This window comes from Vulpes vulpes, chromosome 4 (genome assembly GCF_048418805.1).
Source record: "Vulpes vulpes isolate BD-2025 chromosome 4, VulVul3, whole genome shotgun sequence".
Taxonomy (NCBI): domain Eukaryota; kingdom Metazoa; phylum Chordata; class Mammalia; order Carnivora; family Canidae; genus Vulpes; species Vulpes vulpes.
Window position 1 is genome coordinate 53,745,837 of NC_132783.1, and position 27,283 is coordinate 53,773,119.

General features: G+C 38.1%; 1 protein-coding gene across 18 annotated transcripts in view; it reads right to left on the bottom strand.

Moving 5' to 3' along the window:
• Positions 1 to 27,283, bottom strand: part of HERC3 (HECT and RLD domain containing E3 ubiquitin protein ligase 3) — a 114,060-nt gene that overhangs the window by 32,090 nt on the left and 54,687 nt on the right. For all 18 annotated transcript variants that reach the window (XM_025998096.2, XM_072754944.1, XM_072754933.1 and 15 more), the window contains 15 exons: positions 26,631 to 26,707; positions 25,388 to 25,609; positions 24,333 to 24,424; positions 23,218 to 23,348; positions 22,280 to 22,440; positions 20,184 to 20,260; positions 16,425 to 16,549; positions 14,792 to 14,851; positions 12,311 to 12,422; positions 11,715 to 11,904; positions 9,721 to 9,884; positions 9,475 to 9,588; positions 3,326 to 3,349; positions 3,144 to 3,233; positions 1,765 to 1,935 (listed from right to left, as the gene is read on the bottom strand). In XM_025998096.2, the coding sequence (XP_025853881.1) occupies positions 1,765 to 1,935; positions 3,144 to 3,233; positions 3,326 to 3,349; positions 9,475 to 9,588; positions 9,721 to 9,884; positions 11,715 to 11,904; positions 12,311 to 12,422; positions 14,792 to 14,851; positions 16,425 to 16,549; positions 20,184 to 20,260; positions 22,280 to 22,440; positions 23,218 to 23,348; positions 24,333 to 24,424; positions 25,388 to 25,609; positions 26,631 to 26,707 (1,810 nt within the window). The remainder of the gene's footprint in view (positions 1 to 1,764; positions 1,936 to 3,143; positions 3,234 to 3,325; positions 3,350 to 9,474; positions 9,589 to 9,720; positions 9,885 to 11,714; positions 11,905 to 12,310; positions 12,423 to 14,791; positions 14,852 to 16,424; positions 16,550 to 20,183; positions 20,261 to 22,279; positions 22,441 to 23,217; positions 23,349 to 24,332; positions 24,425 to 25,387; positions 25,610 to 26,630; positions 26,708 to 27,283) is intronic.

Consider the following 27,283-nt stretch of genomic DNA (forward strand, 5'->3'; position numbering starts at 1 on the left):
AGGAAGAAATATATAACAGAGAATACATTAATGCAATGAAAACTGTAAGGTGTATGTGCTGATTATTAACACTTAAAGACACACAAAATTTCTACTAGGTACTCCAAGGGATATAAAGGAAGTCAGAAGTTTACCATCTATTTGGGGCAGTAAGGCAAACATAAAAGAGTCAACTGGAGAATATATTTTCTTTTAAAGATGTTATTTACTTGAGAGAGAGAATGAGAGAGTACGAGCAGGAGGAGGTGCAGAGAGAGGGAAAAGCAGACTCCCGGCTAAGCAGGGAACCCAATGCAGGGCTCCATCTCAGAACCCTGAGGTCATAACCTGAGCCAAAGGCAGCAGCTTAACTGACTGAGCCACCTGGGTGCTCCTATATTTTATTTTCAGAGAGTCAAATATATTGAGAGGTTCATGTCCAGACACACAGAGAAAAGCAATGATTAAAATGAGTAAAGGAACACTTTCTTTTTTTCTGAAGAAATCTCTCAGTGGGGCTCTTGAAGTAACTGATGCTTATCAGGAAGGAAGGAGAACATTCTAAGGAGGTAGAGACTTGGGTTCTGTGAGGGCTATAATCAGATCTATACAGGGCATCCTGGACCCACAAGGATTATCACAGTAACAGCTACAGCAAGCCAACAAATGAGACAGAAAGCCAAATGAGATTTATTGAGAGTTTGTTTCATGCCAGCATTTAAACTCTATTAACTTAATCCTCAGAACAGCCTCATTCGTAGGGATTGCTATTACCATCCTCACTTTATAGGCAAAAACTCAGACACAAGCTAAAACTAGCATTTGAAAAAGTATATCCTTGTGGTTGAGTTCCCGGCTGCTAAGAGCAGGGCAGGAGCAAAGGTGGGGGACACACACCAGGATTCTGATGCCAGGGGAATACTTAACTCAGATGTGCTGCGAAGCAGTAAGTGTCTCATCTGATTACTGATTGAAAACAGGGGACAAAGGGAGGCCCCCTCTTTCTGCAATATCAAAAATCTAACACAGAAGTTCCTGGGAGAACTCCCAGGCAGACTGAGGAGACCAATGCCCCTCACAGGATGTTCTGGAAAGGGTGACAATGGCATGGAGACCATCAATTTCTTGCCTACTACCTTTTGGAAATCAGAGTTTACGATAGGAATGGCAACAGAGATCTGGAAATCATCTGAAATGAAAAATAAAGGGCTTAAGAAAATTATTTCAAATAATCCATTAAACACTTATCGAACACTTACTGTGTGCCAAGCATTGTGCTAAGCCCTGGGAATACAATAAGTAGTGACACAAATACATAGTCTATGAGGAAAGAAAAAATTTAATTCAGTAATTTCAGGGAACTAAGAGTGTCTATTATGATAGGTCAACAGCTTCCCAGACAATTGCACTACCTTTCCATTCTACATTTTTTCTTCTTTCTCTTCAATATTTGACAACCAAAGACTTCCTGGATGCTGACTTGATAGTTTCACCTAGTTGAACCTTTAGTTTTGCTCTTGTTTCTGGTAGAGGTGGGGCAGGTACACCCAAGAGTGGACGAAGAAAGCCCTATGATCCCTCAAGTAATCCACCGGCATTCTTAGTGTATGTTATGTTGAGATGTTCTGTTTGATGATTTGACAGGAGGTGATTAAATTCTTTTAAAATGAATGAAATAATGAATGGTTGTACTCCACAATTTTAATAATAAGACCTTTGCTGTTTCATCGACACTATTTAAAGAAAACCCTGGAAATATTTAGAGGAATAAAATGAAGGGCTCACTTTGAGAGGCTTTTTCAAATCAATATCAGAATGAATGCTCAGCTCTCTTAGGGCATCTCCAACGAGGTTGTTCCTGCGAACGTGAAGGACCAGGAAGGGGCTTCTGGCCAGCAGAGGCTCCAAGGTGAGAAGCATGAAGACATTCTGCAAGTTAGCTCCGTTGACCGCCACCTGGAACAGCAGACCCAGGAACACAATTACTCAGAGTACACGTGTGAGTGTGGATGGGACAACAGCCTGCTGTGCCTTCGGACCTGGGATGCATAGGGAGCAAGTGGACTGCATCTCCATTTTGTTCTTTCTAATTTTTCCTCTTAACTTTTCCAGATTTTCTAAGTTACTCTTGTTTATAAAACACATAGATCTTCCTAATGTGAACCAAAAGAAACTAAATGAAACAGTTTATGAACCATATGACCCATAACCAGTTCCACGAAAATGACTGAGACCAGCTAATTAAGACTGAGGTAATTGTCAGAGTAGAAGAAACATGATGGAGAGTTGGTAAAAACCATGACTTTCAAAATAGCACTAAAGAAACCTAATAGTCATTTGTTAAGTAGCTTTTGTTCTTTGAAAACTGTTTACTTTCTCTGAAAAAACTTTAAATTAACAATATCATAGGTCACTGTGAAAACGGACATATGTACCGGTGTACACAGAGAGTGAGAGCCAGAGAGAGAGAGGGATGAATAAGGTAATACACCAACAGGAACTGGTAGATTTGGATTATTAATTCTTTGTAGGCTTATCAAAACCAATTATATTTTATAATAAAACTGTATATTTAAAATAAACAAATCTCTGTAACTTAAGTTTTTATTCGATAAAGAATTACCAAGCTCCATTTAATTATTGCCCTATCTCTACCAGGGCAGCAAATGATGGCCTGCAGACCAAATCCAGCCCACTGCCTGTTTTTATACAGCTCTTAAAATAACATTTTTTTTTTCATTTTTAAGTAATTGGAAAACATGAAAAAAAATGTTCACAAGTGAAAATTATATAAAATTCAAATTTCAGTGTACAGAAAATTATACTGGAAAAATGCTGTGCTCATTCATTCACTTATTGTCTATCACTGCTTTCTGTGTTACAACATGAAATAGTTGAATAGTTGAGATAGACTGCATGGTCCACAAAGACTAAAATATTTACTATATGGCCCTTTATGAAAACGCTTGCCAACCCCCTGATCCGGGTAAACATGCATTCATGTATGTGTTATACTCAACATAAAATTGTTGAAAAAACTTATAATAGTTCTAAAAAGTTACAATGGCCCTGTTATACCCTCTCCTGTTATTAAAAGTTACAACTAAATGGTCAGAATGAAGAAAACACAGTAAGAAGAGGAAATTATTTTTAAAATATGATACCTGCATCTGTAGTTCAGCATCAGTCTGCAACATTTTGGTCTTGGCTTGGGCATCAAAAATGAAAGGGTAGGAACAAAGTGTTACAGTATCCTAGAATAAAACATATTATTGGCAATATAATAATGTTCCATAGAGAATACTGCTGGAAAAATATATAAGTAAATGAAAAAAGGATCATTTACCTGTATTATAGATGGTCTAGTCTTCTGGATAAAGAAAAATAAAAAGTTTCTTACTTGGATTGTAAAACCTGAACTTTCTACCCCTTGCAAATATAAAATATAAGTAACAAAACATATAATCAATCCGACTATTTGGTCATGCAGAGAGTAAACACCATTTGAATGGCTGATTAGATTTTTGATGGAACAGACCAGATGTTTTGATGGGTATAGACTGAGAAAAAATATAAAAACAATTAAAAAAATTTTAAGAGACCTTTAATGACCAGTTCACTGATTCCATAATTTATAGCATTAATAGAATGCTCTTTTATAAAAATCTAATTCCAAAACAGAAGCTTTACAATCTTTACTTCAGACACTAATTTTGTTGGGTAAAATGGATGAAACAGACTGCATTTTACTTGTTACATCTCCTTCTTACACACACACACACACACACAATTGTTATGACTAGGAAAAACAAATATTTAGAAACCTGTCCCTGACTTAGCACTTAGACCAGAGCTTAACCTATAGAAGATATTCCATCAATATGTGAATAAATCTAAATAAAATTTTGAGGACAGGAATAACAATCACAAAAGAAACATATCTACAAGTTTTGTTACCATTTCATTTACCAAGAAAAAAATTTTTTTTCTGAAAGTTGTTAGATTATGTAACATTTATTGATTTAATAGAAACAAAACCATCAACAATATACATTCTATTGACTGTAGCAGTATTTCTCAAATAGAAAACTGCAGACTTATTCTCAGAGATTTGAGAGTGCTCTATGAATTCTGTGGGTTCTTTAAAATGACATTCTAAACAAAATTAATGAAAATGCATGAATAACCTCCTTATGATGATATTCACTTATTTTAATGATTGCACTGGTACCACATTATATATACTTGTCGAAGGGAAATGAAAAAGAAGAAAAGCAGTCTTCCTTTGTAAGTGATGCATCTGTGCCCAAGAAAAGGCCAGAATAGTCCAGGCCTACTGCATGAAGGAAGGTTTAATAGCTTCTGAAAAGAGAACAGAGCTGAGTCATCCCAGGGCTGACAGGCCGGGGAACTCAGGCACCCAAAGCCTGGGAGCTGGCAGTTCCTCTCCACAATGCAATGGGTTTCAATAAGACATTTCTGCTGCAATATTTAATCATGAGGTGAATATGCATTTTATTGATTTTAGAGTTATCTGTACTTCAATTTGCAGATTTGGTTTGGTTCTGTAATTGTTTAAAGGCTACTGAATAAGAAGTGTATAACTACCTCCTTTTGTGTTTGTGTGTATTCGATAAAATCATTTAATAGCAATTTTCATTAAAATCCATCCTGCTAATCCTTTGGAACTAGGTTCCTTTAGAGACCTCAGAACATTTCTGTAAACTAAGAAACCCTAACTGGAGAGATGATTCTAGTCCAGTGAGACAAGGTATGGAATCAAGCATATGTAAGCCAGGCTAATTTGACTCATTCTCATTATCTATATATCTAATTACTTTGAATTTAGGAATTGTAATCACTAAAATTTTAAGAAGTCCACACACCATAAAACAGCACTTCACAAAGTGATCTTCTAAGTCTAGGTACCTGAAGTAGAAGCATCCTAGGGAAGGGAGTTTACAAGCTGTGGCAATATGCAGAATTTTCTAATCTTTCTCTCAGAATAGATTATTTAATCTAAGCATTATTTGTTTATTCTCAAGAGAAAAGAGATCTTTAACATGTGTTGGTCTATAAAGCACAATAAAGTTTTGAACACTTCAAATGTAAAAGTGACTGGGAGAGAAATGACCACAGTGACTACAAAAACAGTTGCTGGCATTACAGCATCCCAACATACTTAGTATTCAGAGATACTGGTATTTTTGTTAGAACAGTATAGCGATTTCAGACATCAGTCAGCAGTTCTGTCTGTTGATCCTGGCTCTCTCCAGGCCCACTGCAGTTTTCCAACTATTCTGCTGCCCTATTGCTGAAAACCCCACAACAAGCCCTCCCAGGCCCCTCAGACATCTACCTCCTCAGTCCTGGTCCCTCCCCTCGCCCCTTACCAGATGCCTTCACCCCTGCAAGAGCCCAGTTTTGGAAGTAGGCCCTTTTGCAGTCCCTTTTGCAGAAGGACAGAAGTTAAACTGAAGGCAAGGTTACTATCCTCTCAGGTAGGGGAGTTGGCTGCAAAAAAATCCAGAACTGCCTGAGTTAGGAACCAGACCCAAGGCCAGTTGATGGTCGATAGAACTCTCCTCCCTCCAGGGGAGGGCCACAGTGCTACGTCTAAAGGAGGCAAAGGAAGGAAGGCTCTTCAGTCAAAAGAAGGAACAGACCCATATGAAGGTATATTTATTTTTATTTTTCAAGATTTATCCATTTACTCTAGAGAGACAGTGAGAAAGTTGGAGGTGGGGAGGGGCAGAGGGAGAGAGAATCCCAAGCAGATTCCCGGCTGAAAACAGAGCCAGATGCAGGGCTCAATCTCATGACCCAAGCTGAAATCAAGAGCTATTTGCTTAATTGACTGAGCCACCCAAGAGCCCCTATAAAGGTCTACTTACATATAGAAAGTCTATAATTTTGTATTAGTCTGTGTGTTTTTGTACTTGAAATATAATTATTTGATTTCACAGATTTTTACTTTGTAAATGCTAAATATTTTAGAAATGTTATTAGTACTGGCATTTCTGTATTACATAACATAAATGTTCAAAGAGCAGCATTATGATTTTACTCTATGGCTGCTCTCCCTAACCTAGAAGGATGTGTACGAACTGTTAAGATATGAGATCCTGTCAGGGAGGAGGGGCATCCACTCCCCCAAAAACGAGTCTAACAAACATAAAACTAGCAAAGTATTAGTGATGGATATTTCAAGTGTTCCTGCTTGAAACGGGGTTATGCGGCGACCTTATCTCACTTTCAGAAGTGTATTAAACAGGGGATCCCTGGGTGGCTCAGCGTTTAGCGCCTGCCTTCAGCCCAGGGCATGATCCTGAAGGCCCGGAATCAAGTCCCACATCAGGCTCCCTGCATGGCGCCTGCTTCTCCCTCTGCCTAGGTCTCTGCCTCTCTCTCTCTCTCTCTGTCTCTCATGAACAAATAAATAAAAATAAAAAAAAAACACAAAAGTGTATTAAACAGAAGCACCAAAAAAGCACATGGTGCAGAATGGGGTAGTTGGGAATATCCTTTTCTTCTTTTTTTAATTCCAAGTCAACATTTCCTAAGTGTGGCTGTGGCTGGGGACAGGAAGTACTGTACAAACCCGTGCGGCATGAGGAGAACAACACACAACTAACACTGCCTTGGGGCCTGCCACCAGGCGTGCCTGCAGGACCACAAGCAAATCTGGCTTCCCAGCATCACTGCATACTGAGGCAAAATAGTTGCGGTGTCTCGCCCATGCACAACCCAGTACCTGAAGCCAAAACACTGTCCCCATGGGACACATCCAGCAAGATGTCAAGTGGATTCTAGTTTTTACCTCTGAAGCATTTACTCTGTGTCACTGACTTTCTCCCTTGTGCTGCCCTCTGTGGGAGCCCAGGAAGTCACTCATTCTACGTGCTCTTTGGTTTTCAAGTTTAGAAGATGGTGGTTTATTAACTAAAATAAAAAAACCACTACCACTTCTTTAAAATGAGCAAATATCAGAGCACCTGGGCAGCTCAATCAGTTAAGTCTCAGAGTCCTGAAATGGAATCCCACATCATGCTCCACACTCAGTGTGGAGTCTGCTTGTCCCTCTCTCTGCTCCTTCCTTTGCTTGCTTTCTCTCTCTGGAATAATTTTTTTTTTAATCTTTAAAACAAACAAAATCAGGCACTTTAGAATGTTCCTTTTGTGCTCCATAGTCCTTTACACATAAGTGTTACACAGTTTTGTAATGCCTTTTTCACTGCTGCCTCTGCACTGAATACCCCACAGAGGTAGCCACCACGTGCTATACATGTTTCCATCCCTAGTGACCAGCAGGCTCATGACATACAGGTGCCCAAGAGCTGCTTACTGAAAAATAGTTATTGAGGGCTTATTATATATGCCACACACTAAGTACTCTGCCAAGTAAAGCCTTTGCATGCTTTATCTCATCTAATTCTCATGATAGTGTCATAATTCTTATTTACAAATAAGGACACCAGGACTATAGAAATTAAGTAACTTGTTCAAGGTAACAAAGGTAGGCCACCATTGAGATCTGAATCCAGTTCTTTTTTACAACAACATGTGCTCTGAACTATATGCTAGACTGCCTTGGCTACTACCATGCTAAAAATTCAACATGTAAAGCTATTTATTATGGTGTATATACACGCATATGCACACACACATGCAAGCACACAGGAATATTATTCAGCCATAAAAAAGAAGGAAATTCTGCCATTTGCAACAACATGTGTGAACGTGAAGGGCATTATACCAAGTGAAATGAGCTAAACGGAAAGACAAATACTATATGGTATCACTTCTGTGTGGAATCTAAAAGAAAGCCAAAGTTGCTCACTTAAGTACTGCCATTCACAGACTGCAATCATGATAAGCTACATTTCTAACACCAGCAACAGCTTTTTCAGTGGCAAAAAGAATTAGCATTCATTAGAGGTATTCTATTCAGCATCCAGTCACAGAAAGGTAGATTCAAAGTCAGAAGAATTGGCTTTTATGAAGCTAACTAAATTGCTTAAGCAATTGGAAAAATTGTTTAACTTCTCTGGGCCTCCAATTCCTCACCTAGAAACAAAACAGCCTAAATAATTCATAAAGCTTATTTCAGCTCTTAACATTTTATTATCCCATGACTAATTACTCACGAGTTGATAAAACAGAAAAGCTTTTTACAATTTCTAAATTAACAGGTGAAAGCAGAGTTCATTGTTAGCTTGCATGTTAAATTTCCCATGTAAACCTAACTTAGAAGATTCGACCTCATTTTTATTGAAGAGTATTTTGTTTTATCAAGGTTATCATAAAGCTTATTAAAAACACATTATTGCGTCTAGCCCTGATCATCTATTATTTGACAAGGAAAATAATCTTCTAAGTTAAATAAATCTATTTACAGGCCTTGCTATCACATACTGATACTGACCTCCAAAAATGCTACATGGAAAAATACTGCCTCAGTGTTGGTGATGAATCTGTTAAAAACTGGCAAGGAGTCACATGCAATGTATCTGCCGCATATTACTTCACTAAATACAGTAACCAAATCGTCATTCTGTTTCTTGACACAACTCAATTTTACACTTACTCCACAGATAGAAGGTCCTAAAAACCCTTGCATAGATCCCAAGCCAGTTTGCAATCAAACAGCACTTCTTCCCAAGTCATGGTGGCAGGCAGGAATCCACAACCCCTTGGATGGTATATCTAACATATGGTGACAGCTAGGTCAAGGATATGTGACATCTTCATACCCCAAAATCCCAAATCAGAGGTGGCCTTCAGAATTAAGGAGCCAACATAAGACACTGAAGAAAGCTAGCTATTAGAAGATGGTAATTAGCAAATGATCCTTTCCTCAATGTCAAAATCAAGTGGCAGTGGGGACTGTGCCACATATAAGCCTCGTCTAAAGAGCCACTATTGAACTCTAGCCAATTGATACCATCTGGGAGGACAAGTTATGTTGCCAGATCTTCTAAGTTTCAAGAAAAGATAGAAATTCATTTTACGCATCTTGACGTTTTTGTGGTAAAAGACACACAACATAAAGTTTGCCATCTTTACCATTTTTAGGTATATAATTTAGTAGTGTGAACCGTATTCACATTATTTTGCAGATCTCCAGAACTTTTTCATCTTGCAAAACTCAAGTTCTCTCCTTACTAAACAACTCTCCACTTCCCTTAAGCCCCAGCAACCATCACCCTATTTTCGGCTTCTATAGCTATGACTACTTTAGATACCTTGATTTTTAAAATGTTGGCAACTAATTAAGATTTGTGCCATTCTCACTGACTACCCATTTATGACTCCTTACTGACCGTTTATGATTTCTCAAAGCACTACCAAGATTCAAGAATGCAAAGCCAAAACACTGTGACATTAACACCAAAATGAAGGACAAATTATAGGGCTCAGATGTGCTCCTCTTATCTTTATTTGTACTCTGAGAAAAGACTAAAGCTTTAAAATATGCTTTACATGAATTCTTACCATGCCTGCTTGATGCAAGAACCACATGAGGTAGTCTTCCTGAATGTCCACAAGGTTGGAAATCTCAGGAATGTAAAATGTATCATATTCCACATGCTTCACTTTGAGATTTACCTAATAAAGAACAAAGTAAGGAAAACTGAAACCCAGACAACTGAAAAGGGGCTCTCCATGGACAACCTCAGTAGGTTTGAGACTACCATCTATTATTCACCCCTCTCCCCACTGGCTCTTCTCTATGCTCACCTTATATAATTTCTCCAGGAGCTTGAGAGCTGCTGTAATATAATTGTTAAACAGTACAGGAATTAAAAATGTCTTTCTTCCTCTCAGTAGATAAACGACTGCACCTTTATAGAGGTTTACCAGCTTCATGAAATATTTTGGGCATACCTGAGACCACCAATTATCTTTAGAAAGAAAGAAAAGACATATTTCAACATGTATCCTTGATCAAGTATTTATGTCTTCTGCCTACTAGCTAAAAACTGCTCCAGCTAGAATATGAACATTAGTCTAAAATACAGTTTCCCAAGACTGATTTTAAAAAGAATCCATTAAAGCATTTCTGGAAAGAACAGGAGCTGTACAAGAATCCCTAGAGCTTTTTTTTTTTTTTTTTGGTAAAGCTTGATCTGATTTTTCCTCAAAGACTCATTCAGAAGCTAAAATTTCAATTCCAAAAAGGTCCATGTAAATAAGATGCTAAAGCACATGTTGTGGGCAAAAGCACTCAGATATCATCATCCTTGCTGCCCTCAACTCACCCTCCACTTACATCCTGTACCAGGGATACAAGCAACCACACACCTGTGAAAGCAGCACCAGTATGGCAACTGTGCCTTCCCTTCAAGAAGCATAATTAGTTGAAAACTACTATTTCTGTTATTTCCCCAAACTATGATGTCTCATAACCAGACAAGAAGGCTATACTGGTGTCTATTTGTCAGAAATAAATTCAGCCATACTGAAATACTTAAAGGATGAACTGATAGGGTGCCTACGATTTTTAAAAAATATTTCAGCAAAAATAAAAAGGTGGTGGTAGGGGGGAACACATAAAATAAAAACGGCAAAATATTGATAATCATGAATTTCTGTGTGAGTGGGTACCTGCAGTGTTTTCTGTACTTTGGGATATTCTTTTACATTTAAATTTATTTAGAAGTTAAAAACAAGTGTAAAGCTGAACAACTCTGATCTCTTTGTGCTAGCCCACCTGGAAAAAATTTAAATTACAAAAAGACCCAAACTTAAATGTCAGTAATATTCCTTTGGAGACTGCCATCTCTCCACCTCATAGTCTACTAGAATACCTGAAAAAATATGCTCCAGTTGAAAAAAAAAAATGCTCCAAAGGGCTTTGATCTTAAAAAAAAAAAAAAAAAAAAAAGGAAAACTAACATATTCCTAGTGCTTTCATTAGTCTTTCTGTTTTTGTATCTTCTGCAAAGGTGGAAACAATACGGAAATACAGAAAAGCTGGTATTCCATCCTTAGGAATACAAGTCTCTTTACTCATGGGGAGACAGACTCAAGTAACAACCCAATCCACATGGGACGCAGAAGTTACTGAGTTGCAATGAACACCTAAAAAAAATTTACCAGGGGAAAAAAATTGGAAAAAGCCAGGTGACAGATTTTCTGCACTTGATTAATAAAAACATCTCAGGCGCTACTCCCATGAGAGACACTCTCCAATTCACTGAGGAACGGAAGGTTCTTATCTCAGCAAAGTGTCCGTGGCCTGCAAAAATCAGTGTGGACTCAACTGTCCTAAAAAAGAAAAACAGAACAAACATTTGGTAAGTCTCCTCTAGGTAATTTTCTTCCTCTCCTCTTTTGGAGACCTGCGCATCACACCAAACTGTTCATTTCACTCCCACCCCCTAAATTAGGTATAGGAGAAAGAGCAACAGATGGACACTACATTTTGAGGCACTATTAACTACTAGCAAACGTAGGAGGTGAAAAAATAAAGTTGGATAATCTAACCTTGTGAATATTTAAAAATCAAGACTAGTCTGGAGTGAATCATTTCAAATAACCTAAATAATGGTTCTATTTGCTCATATTGCAAATATAGTGAGTTAGAAGACAGCAACAAAGAAAGGTAAAGATTTGAATGTTAAGCATATGAAAATGGCAACAGATTCTTGGATCTCAGTCCACTGAGAGCCAGTGGTCACACCAATAAAATAAAAGTCCAAAACCACTGGTATTGAGTTTCGCAAATTCACCTAGTACTTTGCTAGGGTTTGTATCCAGCCGCAGAATGGCCATAGCCAGGGGAATAGTCAACGTTATATAATACTTGGAATCCTGGAGCAGAGGGAATTCGGGTAGTATTAAATAGATTCTCATGGCTTCAACATCTGGTGGTGAACTCGACAACTGAGGAATCAGGCAACTTTCAAAGCTGTTCAAGATCTGTATGAGAGAAAAGAATACTGAGAAATTCTAACATGCATAAGATCTAGTTACCTTATCTCTAAATTCACAAGTTCTTTGATAGACTCTCAACTGCCATTCACTCAGTATACACTGAGAACCAATCATGAGCAGACACTGGAGGTGCTCAGGAGATACATCAGTGGAATGAAAGGCCAAAGATCCCCATGCATGCAGACCTTGCTCTAGAAGCATATTTCCTTGGAAAGATTTAAGCTAAGAAGAAAGTTAAAGGTAGGTCAAATTCTCAAAGTGAGTATTTCAGAGTTAAGATTTATACAAGATTTTTGCCTTTTTATCTTACTCTTTTGTTTCTGTTGAAAGCTGTATTACTGCGCACAAAAATGCATTTTAAAAATATACTCTGTAAATGTAAAGAACTTACCTGCTCTAGAATCACTGAGTGCTGAGAGTTCATTAACTTCTCAAATAACACTCTCGTTGAGTTCAGGTCAATCCCAGGGATTTTGGGACTTGTTTTAAAATGTTCATCAATTCTAAACAAAAAATTTTAAAATGTGTAATAAAAGAAAAACAAAGCAAACACTCTAATAGAAACTAGAAAAGGGAAACAAAATAATCTGTCCATACTGATTGGATTTAAATTTGACCTGGTAGGCAAGCTGCATAAAAATGCCACACTTCAAAAAAGCCCAACAGAATCAAGCTCTGGAACCCTTTTTACAAGATGATCTTAAAATTTTCAAGTGTTTTTTCCCTCAATTCAAAGTACAAGCAACAATCATCATTTCACTTTGAGGCTATCCTGAAATTTAGAAGCAGAGTGTTAGTTCCCTGATTTACTCTTGTATTTTTGCCTTTTTCTGTAATTGGGATGCACTGAACTAGATGTAAATGCTGTACCAAGGTGCAAAAAACATTCCTGGTGTAAACTGGCCCACTCATCAACAAACGGCAGGTAGAACAAACCTCCTTGTTAAAAAGCTTTTCTTAATCAAGTATTTTTTAAAAATCAGAACTACAACAAAGACAAAGTTAATGTCTCCCTTAGTTTACACAAGGGATACAATTACATACACTCAGAGACTAATTTCACTGCTACTGTTTTTAACCTCCTAGCAACTAATCATTTTTTCTAACCTTAAAATTTTAGCCTTTTAGAGACTTAGAGAATGTCTCTTCTACGTTTCCACTCTTGAACATTACTGTATCTATTAATTACAAAAGAACTGTCTGCAAAACAGGCTTCTGTTTATGAATAATGGACATATTCAAATAGTTTTAACACCATCTGACAGCAATGTTATAATTTGTAAAAACATAAGTAGAGTTTCTAACATTGAAAAAATCATAATTGTATGTATTAAAACCTAAATAGTCAAATAAAGAGATGATTGGGCTTTGTTTGTTGGGTCTTTTGTTGTTGTTACTATAAAAATAAATCTACCCCAAACACACAAATTAATTCTAGTGTCCCTTATGAAACCTTCCATATGCTTAGAGGTATTTTCTGCCATGCTGTTAAGAAAAAACAAAATATTTTATCTAAATGTATTTATGCTTTGTAAAAGTGGTCTTCACTTTAATTGGTTTCCTGTGAGGCATTTTGCAATTTTGCATAAGCTACATAAGCAGGAGTCCTGAAGTAGCACAGTTGGTCAAAAAAAAAAAAAAAAAAAAAAAAAAGGCTTTACCCACATCTCAATGGAATTCATGAGGATACTAAGGATGAATAACCCAACAAATCTGGCCAAGGGCCATTCCCAACCTTCACAAAAGCTAACCTTTTAACAAGGTTTCTCAGCTTTGGTGCTATTGCCTTTTGGAGCCAAATGATTCTTTGTTGGGTGGATAGGGTAGTGAAGTGCTTAGCAGCATCCTTGGTCTTTATCCACTAGGTGCCAGTAGTATACCTTCCCCCATTGTAATAATCAAAAAATATCATCAGACATTGCCAAATGTCCTCTCAGAAGATAAGTCAGGTTGGTTGAAAAACACTGTTCTAAAAGACCAATGTTAGCACAATCCAGAACACTTTTCCCTGAAGGGAAAGGCTAAATATTAAATATGAAATAAACTGGATGAGCTCATTTCTGCTCCCCTAATGATACAAGTAAATGACTTGGCAATCTCTAGCTGTAACTGAAGAGAGTTTCTGAAGTGACCTCTTGCAACCCAGTTAGGGACAAAATTTTCTGGTGGGGGAGGGAGTGAGATTCACACACAGAATTGAATTCTCAATCTTCTTGGGATTTCATCCACCTAGTCACTGGCAAAAACGGATGAGAAACGGTCATGACTTGGGATCACCAAAGATCAAAACTCATGACAAGAGCTTTGTGCTGCTTGAGATAGATACCCGAGGGGGACATTTACAGAAAAGATAAGGCCAGGCAAAGAAACACTATTTACTAGCTAGAAATTCAGCCCAAATGTAATTTCTTGGTGAGATGGCCTAGATCTGAGTCCAAGAAACTCCTGAAGCTTCCTTGGAATATCCCCCTAAGCTCGCTCTTTTTGAGAAAAGAAAAACCTATGAGAAAGCAAATCAATGAAACTGAGGAGATTACTTAGCGAATTAAGAATTTAAGAACAAATGCAGTATACATGTTGGGGGTAACATTTCAGAATACCCTAAGAAATATTTCTATTGATTATTACATCAACTCCTTCTGTGATAGTCTCTCTGCTAATCTGCTTCTTGGCCAACCAGGCATCAATCAGCATTGCCATTCCTGACATCCTCTCATTCATCATTATTAGGTATTCCAATTTTTGCACAAATCATTAGCTTAGCCACTGAATTAAAGCCAACCACCATCAAAGAGAACAGAAGTCTTTCACGGCCTTTGCTGAGTATTTGTAATCACATATGGGTATTTTTTTAAGATTATAAATCACTTACTTTTTTTCAAGAAAACTTCCATTCCAACAGGCTGCAGAAGATAATATCTGAACAACACCACTGCTCAGAAAGAAAAAGGTAGGCAAACCATTAATAATTACCAATAAATGGTTATTCAAGCCTCAACAACAGGTTAGTCATCTATTCCAGGATTTCATTAATAGCAGCTCTTTCTTACCCAGATAAAGCCTTGGAAAACGTACGTTTGCTATGGAAAAACACTGTATCTCAAAATGGATGAGTACTTAAGTTTTCCATAAGTCATGTTAAAAGTACCAAAGCTACTGAAAGAACAGCTCTGGCACCTGATAATGATCTTGAATATTTTTCTACCATCAACCATCTAAGATACTCCCCAATTCATCTCCAAATATAAAATATAACCACAAAAGAAAAGCTGAGCTGTTATCTCCCAAACACAAAAATTGTCTTTGCAAAATAATAAATGAACAGCCATTTCCTTCTATTGTGTTTCCTATCTGAGAAAGAAACTGAAAATAAGTGAAACAAGTATTTATTACTATCACCTAGACAGCAGAGGTTCTGGGGAAACAGCTAGAAAGCAAATGCATGTGAAAAGTCCTAAACCCTTTCAGTTAGGATATGGAAAAGGGAAGAAATACATCAAAAACATGGTTAAGGAGAGGGCTGCAGTAACTTCTGGTAATGACAGAATCTGGCTCAAGCAAGTTCTCTAGAGATCATTTCTTCCATCCCCTCATTTTATAAATAAGAAAACTAAGAATGAGTAACTGTCAAGGCCCCAGCAGAGGGGAAGCCACCCTACACCTCCCACAGTGAGTCTAGTTCCCTTCCCTTACCCCTACATCCTTCCAGGCTGAATTCCCCGTCAGAGCCACCTAAAGTTAGGGAAACTCTGAGGACCTCCATGAGCTGCTTGAGGTCATTCCCAATGAGCCCCTGGTGCACCCCAAAGTTTACAGCCCTGGTCATTTGCCCTACTATAATCTATGTCGTAAAGCAAAACGTATTATGCACATTTCAGTGTATACCACTGAGTACACATAGTATGATTCATTCGTTCCCAAATATTAGATTCTGTAGAAAAATGGAAATACTAAGGAAAGTCAATGAGAACGTATTAAAACGTGCAGGACAAAATTATCCTTTAAAATAAACTTGATAAAAGATCTCAATCTTTTTTACTTTTACTTCCTCAATCTGACATTAAAATACCATATCAACTAATCATTTTGAATGTGAAAATGCCAGAATTTATTCAAGAATAGGTAAGATAACAGCTGTCTTACTTTTGGGTTGCTTTGCAATATGCATATGCATATGAAATAACTCTTGGGTTAAACAACCATAACACTGAGTTTTTTTAGCAGAAAGGCCAACTCACACCTTCATCAGTCAGGATTTTTAAGATCTGAACAAGGTAAGTTTAAGGCACACAATCTGAGAGATTGGGGGGAGCCACCTATTATGTTATCTGAGACTAAGGACACCAAATTCTCAAGAAATATGTGCAAAAAAAAGAAAAAAGATTCCCTAAAATATAAAACTCCATGTATATTCACAACCTCAAAACGAAAGTAAGGAAAATTACTAAGCTGGAACATTCCAATATTCTCTGGAAAAAACAAAATGAAAACAAGGGGCCACATACTTCATTGTATTTGCATTGTTGTGTTCTGAGAGTTTTTGTCTCCAAACTGCTATGGTCTCATCATTTATTAAACTGGTATAATGTGCTTGGTTCATCGTCCTGAAGTCAACAGCAGGGGAAGAATTCTGGAGGATTAAATAGAATAGTAAAACAGAGAAATTATGTAGGATGGATCTTTTCTCTTTCTGTTGACATATTCTCCATTTGGGTTTCACAGGAGCTGGGGTGCACTGCCCACATCCCCTTCTTCACTGTCTCAGCTGCTGAGAGTGTCAGCTCCTAAAAGCTCCTAGCTGGGCTGCTCTCTGAGAATTCCCCTGGCTATTGGTTCACTCCATCAACATGGGGGGGGCGGGGCGGGGCGCGCAAGGGGCAGGCAAGGTTAGTACAAAGGCCTGGCCCCCTTGTCGCCACTCAGGAGTGGCTGAAGGGCCAGACCAACTTCAGAGCTCTCAAGGAAAAAAAAAAAAAAAAAAAAAAGAGCTCTCAAGGAGACTGGTTGAAGCCTGTTACACTGACCTGCAGCTTCCCTTCTGCCCAATCCTGCCTCCTTCATCCCTATAAAAGCCTTTCTAGAGCACGCTACCCTGAAAAACTTTCTCAACATAAATCTGTCTCAGAGACTGTTCACCAGAGAAACAACCCCAACATGGCTTCTCCACATTTCTTTCCCCTCTGCTTTGAAGCACTGTAACATCAAGGCTTTTAAAGCATTCGTTTGCCTTAACTGTTCACTCAACTCTGACAAAGTATATTATTAAAAAGTTTAGTTATAATGTATAGTGCAAACAATCTATGAAAACTTAATGCCTCTTAATTTCTTATTGAAGGTATATAATTATACATTTATAAGAAAGATGGCAGAAAGGACATGTCAATAATGGTCTTGAAAATTCCCAATGCTGCACAGCATTATATATCCTTTATTCAGTGAGCTCTAACAAAAATAAGCACTTTTACTTTCTAAAATTTATCTTATTCAACTGAAATTCCCCAAATCCTGTTCTTTATCTAAAACTAAGGAAAGCTGAAAGTGCTTTATACCCTCTATACCTGCCACGAGAAAAGAGGGAAAAAAGTTATATTAAACCATTCATGCATCAATTCATAAGATGTTTCTTTTTTTCTTCTTTGTACCTACACATGAAAACACAACTTCCAAAGTAAATTTTCTTGGTCACTTTCCCATAGTTGTGAGTTAAGGTATCATAATAAGGGGAAAGGAGTAAGGGGAAAGGAGAAGGGCATTTAACAAATCAGAGATGTTTGCCAACATTTTTTATCTTTTTTGTCTTGATCATTACTTTACTAAAATGGCCACAGACATCTATCAGAGAACAAAAATCATCTTGAATGACACAGAGAAAAATCACAAGACAAAATGGACACTTGAGCACACACAAGCAGGACTGCCTCTTCACCTTGGTCCTAACACCACTGTTATCTACATTTTAATTACTTTCCCCATTTACAGGGGTAGCTGAACAGAAACTCCAGCACATACTTACAATAAAATATAAACATGGAACTATTTTTTCATTCTTCATTGTATGTCCAAAAAACTATAGGTGACTTGAATGAAGTAAAATCTCAATCACTTAAAGACTCAAGAAAAGGTTATCAATTTTCTCTACCTTCTAATTATACACAGGCCAAAAAAAAATTTCATCTAGGGTCAGTGTTTCTCAACTTTGGATCACCAGAGCTTACAAAATCTTGATAGCTAAGTCACACTCCAGGCCAATTAAATCAGAATCTAAAGACACCAGTGTTGTTATTCTTATTGTTTTTAAAGTTCCTAGGTGATTTCAATGGGCAGCCCAAATTGAGAATAACTGTTGGAAAAAAGAGAATTGTCACCTAGCAGGCTTGCAGGCAGACACACATAAGCACATCTAATATCCCAACCACATTCCCTCTTCAATCCTATCTAGCGAACAACAACATGAAAGCAAAAGGAGGGGCTATGGTTTGCACTCACTGAATTGCCAAGACATGGGATGCAAAGTGGCAAAACAATATCTATACAGAACTCCTGCCCTCTCTGCTATTACCTCAGACCTGGCATTAGTTGAATGAGTTGCATTTATAAAAATGGAGCCTGTCAATACACAGATGCTTTCTCTTAGGTCTTTAAGTGATTCTTCGAGTGTTATGGTGACAGGGGAAACACATTATTTCATCAGTCTCTGTATCTAAACAAATATTTATGCTTAACAGCATAAGTAAAAATGCACAGCCTTCGTTTAAAAAGAGCAGTATCTTCCTAGTGATAGTCTATTTTTAGTTTATTTTTTGTTATCTTACAGTTTTAATGCATACTACTCTTACCAGCTGTTTAACCCTTAACCTGCCCTATTTCTCTAGAATTACATTATTTTATATCCTTTTCATCAATGTTTGTTTTCCAGTCCCAACAGTGCTAATTACAATAAGTTTTAAATCCAACTACTTAGATCAGATACCGTATTTCTAAAAGTAATAAAACTGAGTTTTATGGTGACTTCACAGGAAAATTAAAATTGGATATTACTCAAGTCAATTTCTTAGGGAAACAAATACTTCAAACTCTACTCATGGACCATAAGTTACCACCCTGCAGAGATTCGGTGCTCTTCATATTTCATTTCATTGGCATTTTGAAGACACAAAAAATAATCTCAGCATTCCTTAAGATTTCTCTGTGAAGCACTAAGCCGGGCCTAAAATAGGTCTAAAGCAGCAGTTTCAAATCACCCCAGATGGCAGCACTAAACAGAACCTTCTCCAGGCTCCTGACCTGGAAAATATCTAGTTGTCAGTTTCCACCATCCAACCTGCAGCCTCGGGCTCCGGCACAATCTCTTCTACCAAATCACAGAATTATACTGCCTGGGAGGCAAGAACATCGTGTACTTAAAGACAGCAAAGTAACAGATGAATGGGGAGAATTTCCAGGACTCAAGGGGTCCCCTTGTCTCCACACTTCCTATTTTCTTCCCAACCAATTCTGATTCCTCCGTCATCATGAACAGCTCTTCCCTGCGCCTCCACAACAGGGTAAGGATCAGTGCACCATATATGGCTAGTCCTCCCTCCATTCTTGTAGAATAAAAGTAGGTGGGCGAGGAAGAGGAGGAGAAAGCACAACAGCAAGGAAGGGAGTGGAGGGCATAAAACAAATCTGTGTCCCAGGTTTCAGAATGATTCCCCTTGTCCAGGAGGAGGGGAATGAATTATAGTCCTGCCACAGATACCTGGACCATATTCTCCTCTACTTTCAACCCTGAAAGATACTGGAATGTCATTCTTCCTTGACTTACCCACTACAGTGATGTAGGAGACGATGTGAAATGTTAGTGTGGTGCTATGAGCAGATGATAAATAACAAATGATATCTGAATATTATGTTATCTCTTTTATATTTAGCATATATTCAAACCCACTAATTTCTCAAATACCTAGCATTTGTTGCTACCTAATGGGGAAGAAATGGAAAGTCAAAAAATGCCAAAGTACGTACAAATTCCCTAGGCCTCTTTAAATATCTTTTGGAACAAATGTAGACATAAATAATTTTTAAATTATAAATTAGAACTCTATGATTAAAATACCAAGAAAATTATTGGCACTTCAAGGTTGCAAAATGGAGAGGACATCAAGGCTTACCTTAATAAGATAAAATTGGTAGCAACAAAGAGTAAAATTGCTCTAATGTAATTATCAAATATTGGTTCACCATTATTCCACCCCCAAAATAATAGTCGAAAATTTTTTTACCTCATATTTGGAGCAAAGTACAAAAGTTTGGTCTCCTCCAGAGAAGATCTGCTTAACAATATGATATTTAAAGCGATCTGTCAAAAAAATTTTCAACAGCATATTTTTCAGAAATAAAACTTTTTCCTTGATTCCCCTTTTCTAATACTCCAAACTATGCTTCAGAATGGTCTCCTATTCATTTATGTCAGAGAGAAATCTCTCCTGGCTCTCTGCCCCAAACTACCCCTATCTCAATTAAAAATAAATGTAAAAAATGGTATCCTCACTCCAACTCTATCCCACCCCCTCCCCAACTGCAAGCTAATCCTGATGTTGTTTCCAATTTTCACTCTAATCTTTTAAGCCACTGATGTGAAATCTAAAAGTCACTAAAATCAACAGTAACATGCCCAAGAAATAATTCAACATCTGAGTGTCATGTTCTTTAGCCCCTCCAGGATGAAGCTTGTCATATAAGGACCTCCATTTCCTACTCCCTGCATTATCCCCCATCACACCATATTCACGGTGACCCTCCAGTAGCACCACACTGCTTTCATTCCTAATATACCAAAATATTCCCTATATCTTTTCCTTCCACCACCCCAGATGCGCGCTGTCCTTTCCATGATGGTGCCTTCTAGAGCACAGCTGCAATGGTGCTCCTGGCATCATGTGATTCTGTGCTACTCACCACTGCCCACTCCCTCACAGTCCTCGACCTGGCTAACTCCAAATCATCCTTTAAGACACAGTTCAAACTTCCTCTAGCCAGAACATTCCTTGATGCCTTCCTCTGTGCTCCCAAATTACCATGAAGGGTCCTAAAACCATATCATTTACATAATGAATTGAAATTTACCTAGTTACATTATAAAATCATTTTGGCAAACATCCAAATGCAAATTTATGATCACATTAAGTTAGGTTCTAATTAAACTTCAAAAATTGTGAATTCAAATTAACCTATACAACACTTGAGTTTATTAAGTTGCTTTATTTCTTAAATACATGCATTCCTGCCAGGTCTACAATGCCTTGGCATGAAAGAAATTCACAAATAACAGAGAAGAGGACACCTAGCCATTCTTTCACTTTTGGGAACATCATCAAAACCAAATCTTATTTATTTTATACTTCAAGTTCCACTACATTTTTAGATGTTCATATATTCATTCCATAAATCTTTATTGACTGAGAAGTCCATGCCAGGCCTTGTGCTGTATGCCAGATTTACAAAGAGGAAAAGAGTTCCTGCACTTAAGTTTCTTATAATCCAGTAGGAAACTTCTGGTAGTTATTGTTTTAAAAAAAATCCTAAATAAATAAATAATTAATTAAAAAATTTTTTTTGAATTTTTAAAAAATCCTAATCAAGCCGTTAAGTCACTTTATAGTCTTCAAAATCAAGGTTATTATTAAATCACACTTCTTTTTAATGACTCCCTAGCTTCTTGTTAACCTCTGGATTTATTATTCCAAGTCATTCATATGAGTGGTTGCCTTATTCTGATTTCCAACAAAACAGACACTGTGCTATTTAACTACTCTTAAGAGGGAAAAAAAAAAGGTATAAATAGAAATCATGTTATGTTATGACCAGAATAGCAAAAGCAAAGGGAAAAGCATTAAGAGCACAGGCTTTAGAAGGAGGCAGATCTGGGTTTAATTCCTGCCCCCAGAATCTATGAGATGTTGGGCAAGTTACTTAACCTCCTTAAGACTCAATTTCCTCATCTCCAACATAGAAATAATAACCACTAATTCTTCAGGTTGTTTTCAGTGCTTAGCATAAGTAATGGAGCTTGGTTAAGCATTCAATAAACATTAACTTTCATTATCAGCAGTAATAATAAACAAAATTTATACACCACTAGCAAGGTCCTTAGCGCCAAAGTAACATTTTTTGCTTCATCTCAGTTGAGATCTCCAGGATCTCAATTATAGAGCCTCATACATAGTAACTACTCAAATAAATGTTGATCAATGTTAAAAGAAAAGATCTCATACTCATTTCCTCCATAAGACTCCAAGGTAAAAAATAGGTATGTGCTCTATAAGTCATTCTTTTGTCACTTAAAATACCATTATATTCCAAGGAAAATCACTCTTACCAGGTCTGGCAGAAAGCTGGCCACTATGAGCGGCCCAGTAGCCTTTCACAGGGGATGGGCACTTAACATTACAAGTGTGTCCCGTTCCTAATTGACCTTTCGCTCCACAACCAAATGCATAGATGAGTCCAGAAGAAGGCACGAAGGCTAGGGTGTGTTGTCTAGGGAAAAGTAAATCAACTTATCAGCACAGTTTCTACTGATAGGGATATGCACTCAGACTGTCTTTTAACCCCCACATGTGAGCACAGCAATCCCTATGGATGCCCCCCAGAAATACCACCGCACATTTACACTTGTAACTGTTTTTGCAGTGGTAAGCTCTCCGTAATATCATCCTTCTCTGAGACACTAGGCAATGACGAGGATGGCAAGACTTGGAAAAGGCTGAATGGCCTGCTGCATTAGGCCTCTGAGATGACAAGGAAGAAGCAGGGTAGACTGGGCAAAATTTCCAAGAAGTTCTTTGAGGCTCTCTCACTTTCCTTTCTTCATGTCTTCTTCCCATTCTGCTAATCTTTATCCCAAAAGAAGCCTAATGTCCCTATCTTGCTCTACTCATCTAAAACCCATCCTTGCCGCACTCTGCCTAGGTTGGACTTGCTCCAAACTTTCACTATAGCTGTGTATACAGTTAAGATCTCTTAAAATGCTGGTGGTTGGAGGGACACCTGGGTGGCTCAGTCAATTAAGTGTCTGCCTTCAGCTCAGGCCATGATCCCAGGGTCCTGGGATGGAGCCCCAGGTCAGGTTCCTTGGCCAGTGGGGAATCTGCTTCTCCCTCTGCCCCTCCCCCTTGGCTCATGTTCTCTCTCAAATAAGTAAAAATCTTTTTTAAAAAATGCCAGTGTTAGGTTTAACTACATGCTCTGTCACTACAAAGACAAGATTCATTTCTAGGTCTTAATAGACAGTTGGAAGGTCTTCTAAGCACTCACCTGCCACAAGCAATCTGCGTTACTTCACTGCCCATCAGCTCCAGAACTCTTCTTGGATTAACCTCATCATTCATGGAATCATGGCCAAGTTGCCCACAAGAACCCGCACCAAAGGTAAACACACCTCCACTCTAAAAAGGGACAAACATCACACAACTGCATTTTATCTCTAAGTTTGAGTACTCTCCTCTAAAAGCCTCTGTACACAAGATTCATATCATAAAAGTCTGTATAAGAACACTACACTCACTTGATCCTTCACCAAAATGACTTCTTTAGATTGTTCATTAAATAGAAAAATAATTTAAAAAGGAAATTAAGGGGCACCTGAGTGGCTCAGTTACATAATTGTCTGTCATTGGCTCAGGTCATGATCCCAGGGTCCTGGGATGGAGCCATATCAGGCTCCCTGCTCAGTGGGGAATCTGCTTTTCCCTCTCCCTCTTGTGCTCTCTCATGCTTTCTCCCTCTCCCTCTCTCTCTCTCTCTCTCATAAATAAATAAATAAATAAATAAATAAATAAATAAATAAATAAATAAATATTTTAAGGAAATTAAGACTACATCTTTATGAAATAAAGACAATACTACTCAAGGGAACATGTGTCATCTGTAAATTTTGAAAATTGTTTAGAAGTACAATGATATACTAGGAAGCAAAACAAAATAAGGAGGAACAGAGACAGGTGAAGTGAGACGATTTTGCACAGTCATTCAGATATAATAAATTAAATGCTCCACAAGCTCCTTGGCAAGTTAGCTACTTTTTAAATAGCCATATGTGAACAAATGCTAAGGAATTTTATTAAAGCAAATCTATAACAGTATTTGTTCAACATAAAAATACATTTTCATTCCCTACATGACAGTTTTAGAAAAATTAGGCTGAAAATTTTAAAACATTAAATACATTGTTCTGTATTTTTCACACATTTGTTTTAAAGGAACACAGAATGTTGCTATATACTATATTTTAAGGTTATCTATATTGAATATTTATATATTTAAACCACCACTACTCTAAAAGATACTATCAAAAATAAGCAATAATAATCTTCTATGCCATCTCCAACACCAAAGCATCACAGAACAAACCAAAACACTGAGTCCCTTACTTTTGTGAGTACCGCTGTATGTTCTTCTCCACAACTAATATAGACAACTTTTTGCGTTCGTAAGAGTTTCACGTGGCAGGGAGACTCTCGATCTTAAATAAGAGAAAAATCGGAATGTCACTACCATTTGTCTTTGAGATGAAACATACACAACTCTCTTAGCATGAATTTTGGGTCCCCTTGGATTCCTGACTCAGACTCAGCTTCCTGCCTGCACATCCATTTGAATGTCTAACAGACATCTCATTTTTAATACATCCAAAACCTATCTCATTGTTTCCCCACACTCCCCAACTCTGTCCACTCTCCACACCCCCACACACCCCCAGAGTTTCCCACATTCCATAAATGGCAACTTTATCCTTCCACTTTTCCTCTTTTTCAACCATTACCCAACATTGACTAAAACCAACGAATTAGTCCCACTGTCAAAGTATATTCAAATCCCACTTTATTCTCACTGCCTCCAAACTGGTCTTCCAGCCTCCCTTCAGCTAGCACAGCTAGCTGTGCTAAGTTAAATTAGATCACTCTTCTCCTCAAAACATTCAGTGCTTTCCCCTTTCACTGAGGGAAGCCACCATCTTACTTTTGCCTTACATGTCCCTACATCATCAGGCCTATATTACCTCTCTGACCTCCAGCTCTGCTACTCTCACCCTCTCTCATCCCACTCTTGAATACACCGCCAAGCTTTCCACATTCGAGACTCTATACACCCTGTTCCCTTTGACTGAAACATTCTTGGCCCAGATAGCTACATGTCCTCTTTTTCTAACCTGATCTCCTACAGGGCTCCACTCAAATGTCTTATCAAAAGGCCCTCTCTGGAAACCTTATATAAAACAGGAAACTCTCCTCTCAAACCATCTGACATACTATATTTCCGCCCACTAGCATGCAATCTCCACTAAGCCAACAGTATTATCTGTTTTGTTCACTACTGCACCCTTACAACCTAACATGGGGCCAGCACATAGATTCTCAAGAAGCATGTGTTAAACAAATGAACATGCTTTTGAAGCTAAAGAGGTACGTATAAAGAGTCTGCTTACCTTCTTCATCACTGAGCCCTAGCTGCCCTGCATTATTCATCCCCCAGCCAAAAACTGCTCCTGAGAGAGACAGGGCAAAGCTGTGGGCTCCTCCTGCAGCCACCTGAGCCAGGGGGATGCCCTCCAGGGACCTCACCCTCTGCGGGCTGGCTTGGGAGGGGTATTCCTTTCCCAGACCCAGCTGTCCATGGCTGTTCTTTCCCCATGTGAAGAACTGACCATCTGAAATAAAAACAGGATAACTGGTATTACCAGACATGATACAAGTTCCATTCACAAAAAGAACCTCATTAGAACAACAGAGTCATCCAGTAGAATTATCTGTTAGTTGCTCTGATTCAACATACCAAAACCTCCTGAGAGCAAGGGACAGAGATACTCCATGCCATTAAGACTGCCAAAACCAAAACACTCACTTGTCCTTAGAACAGAGAAACTGAGTCTTATTGCCCTTCAAAGGCTATTAATATTTATACAAAGGTAAGAAAAAATGAAATGTTTAAGACAATTCAGTTTTGAAGAACACCTGGGTGGCTCAGCAGATGAGCATCTGCCTTCTGCTCAGGGGGTGATCCCACGGTCCTGGAATCCAGTCCTGCATTGGGCTCCATGAGAGGAGTTCTCCTTCTGCCTATATCACTGCCTCCCTCTGTGTCCCTCTCTCATGAATAAATAAAATAAAATCTTAAAAAAAAAAAAAATCAGTTTCGAATGGGCCAAATTCCAGGCTTAGATCCACTAGAAGAGCTGAACTATTTCTAACCACACCAAGTTCATGAAACCCAGGGCTCATGAGGTCTAGATTCAACCTGGACTATCCCACAGAGCATCAAGCATGACATGTTGGTACAGACTTCCCTTCAAATTTATTCTAATATGGATAGCAAATCTAATATGGATTTGCTGGCTTTGGTTTCCCTGACTCCTTTTTTTTTTTTTCCTTTATTTGGGAGCTTGAGTGACTATAGCTAAGAAAAAACAATCTTCCATATGTTTAAGAGCAGTTCTTCCTCCTACTCATTCTCTCCTGAGGGAGCAATGATGACCACCTTCTTCATCATCCACAGCCCAAGGAATGTATGAGCTACACAAAGGCTGTCCAAGAAACGCCACTGTCCAACAGGAGTGCGTAGACGCTAACCAGTTAGTTAAAGGTGTCCAGTTAGATAACATCACATACAAGGCAAAGAGAAATAGTTCCCAAATTAACATAACATTAGCATATATTTCAATGCTACATTACCAGCTGCAAGAGCCAAGCAATGCCAGTTGCCACAGGAAACTTGTAATATCGTCTGCTGGTTCAGCTTTTGTATTAACCTAAAACAGAAAAGGCTTTCTTCTTAAGAAGGTATTCACAAACAGTAATCAGAAATATTCCCAACAGTTGTAATAAACAACATCTTTCCTAAAAGACTTTTTAAAAATCAAATACATAATCTTACATGATATAATTCTATTAGGTCTTCCACTAACTTCCTACCTTCCTACCTCTTATGCGGTTATTGTTTAAAAAAAAAATTAAAAAAACACTTCTGCACTTAAACCCACTGCCACACTGTTAATTCCACCTGTCATCTCCAACTGAAGAACAAACAGAATAAGCTATAGAAGAGAGATCCCTAGGACTGTGGCTGCCTTCTATATGGCTCTCAAAATGAGGGTAATGCCATGATCCAGCAATCCTACTTCCGGGTATAGATCTATAAGAATTGAAGGCACGATCCCAAAGAAATATCTGTACACCCACATTCAGAACACCATTATTCACAATAGCCAAAAGGTAGAAGCAATGCAAGTGTCCATCAACAGACAAATGGAAGGGATGCCTGGATGGCTCAGAGGCTCAGGGCCTGCCTTTGGTTCAGGGCATGATCCTAGAGTCCTGGGATCAAG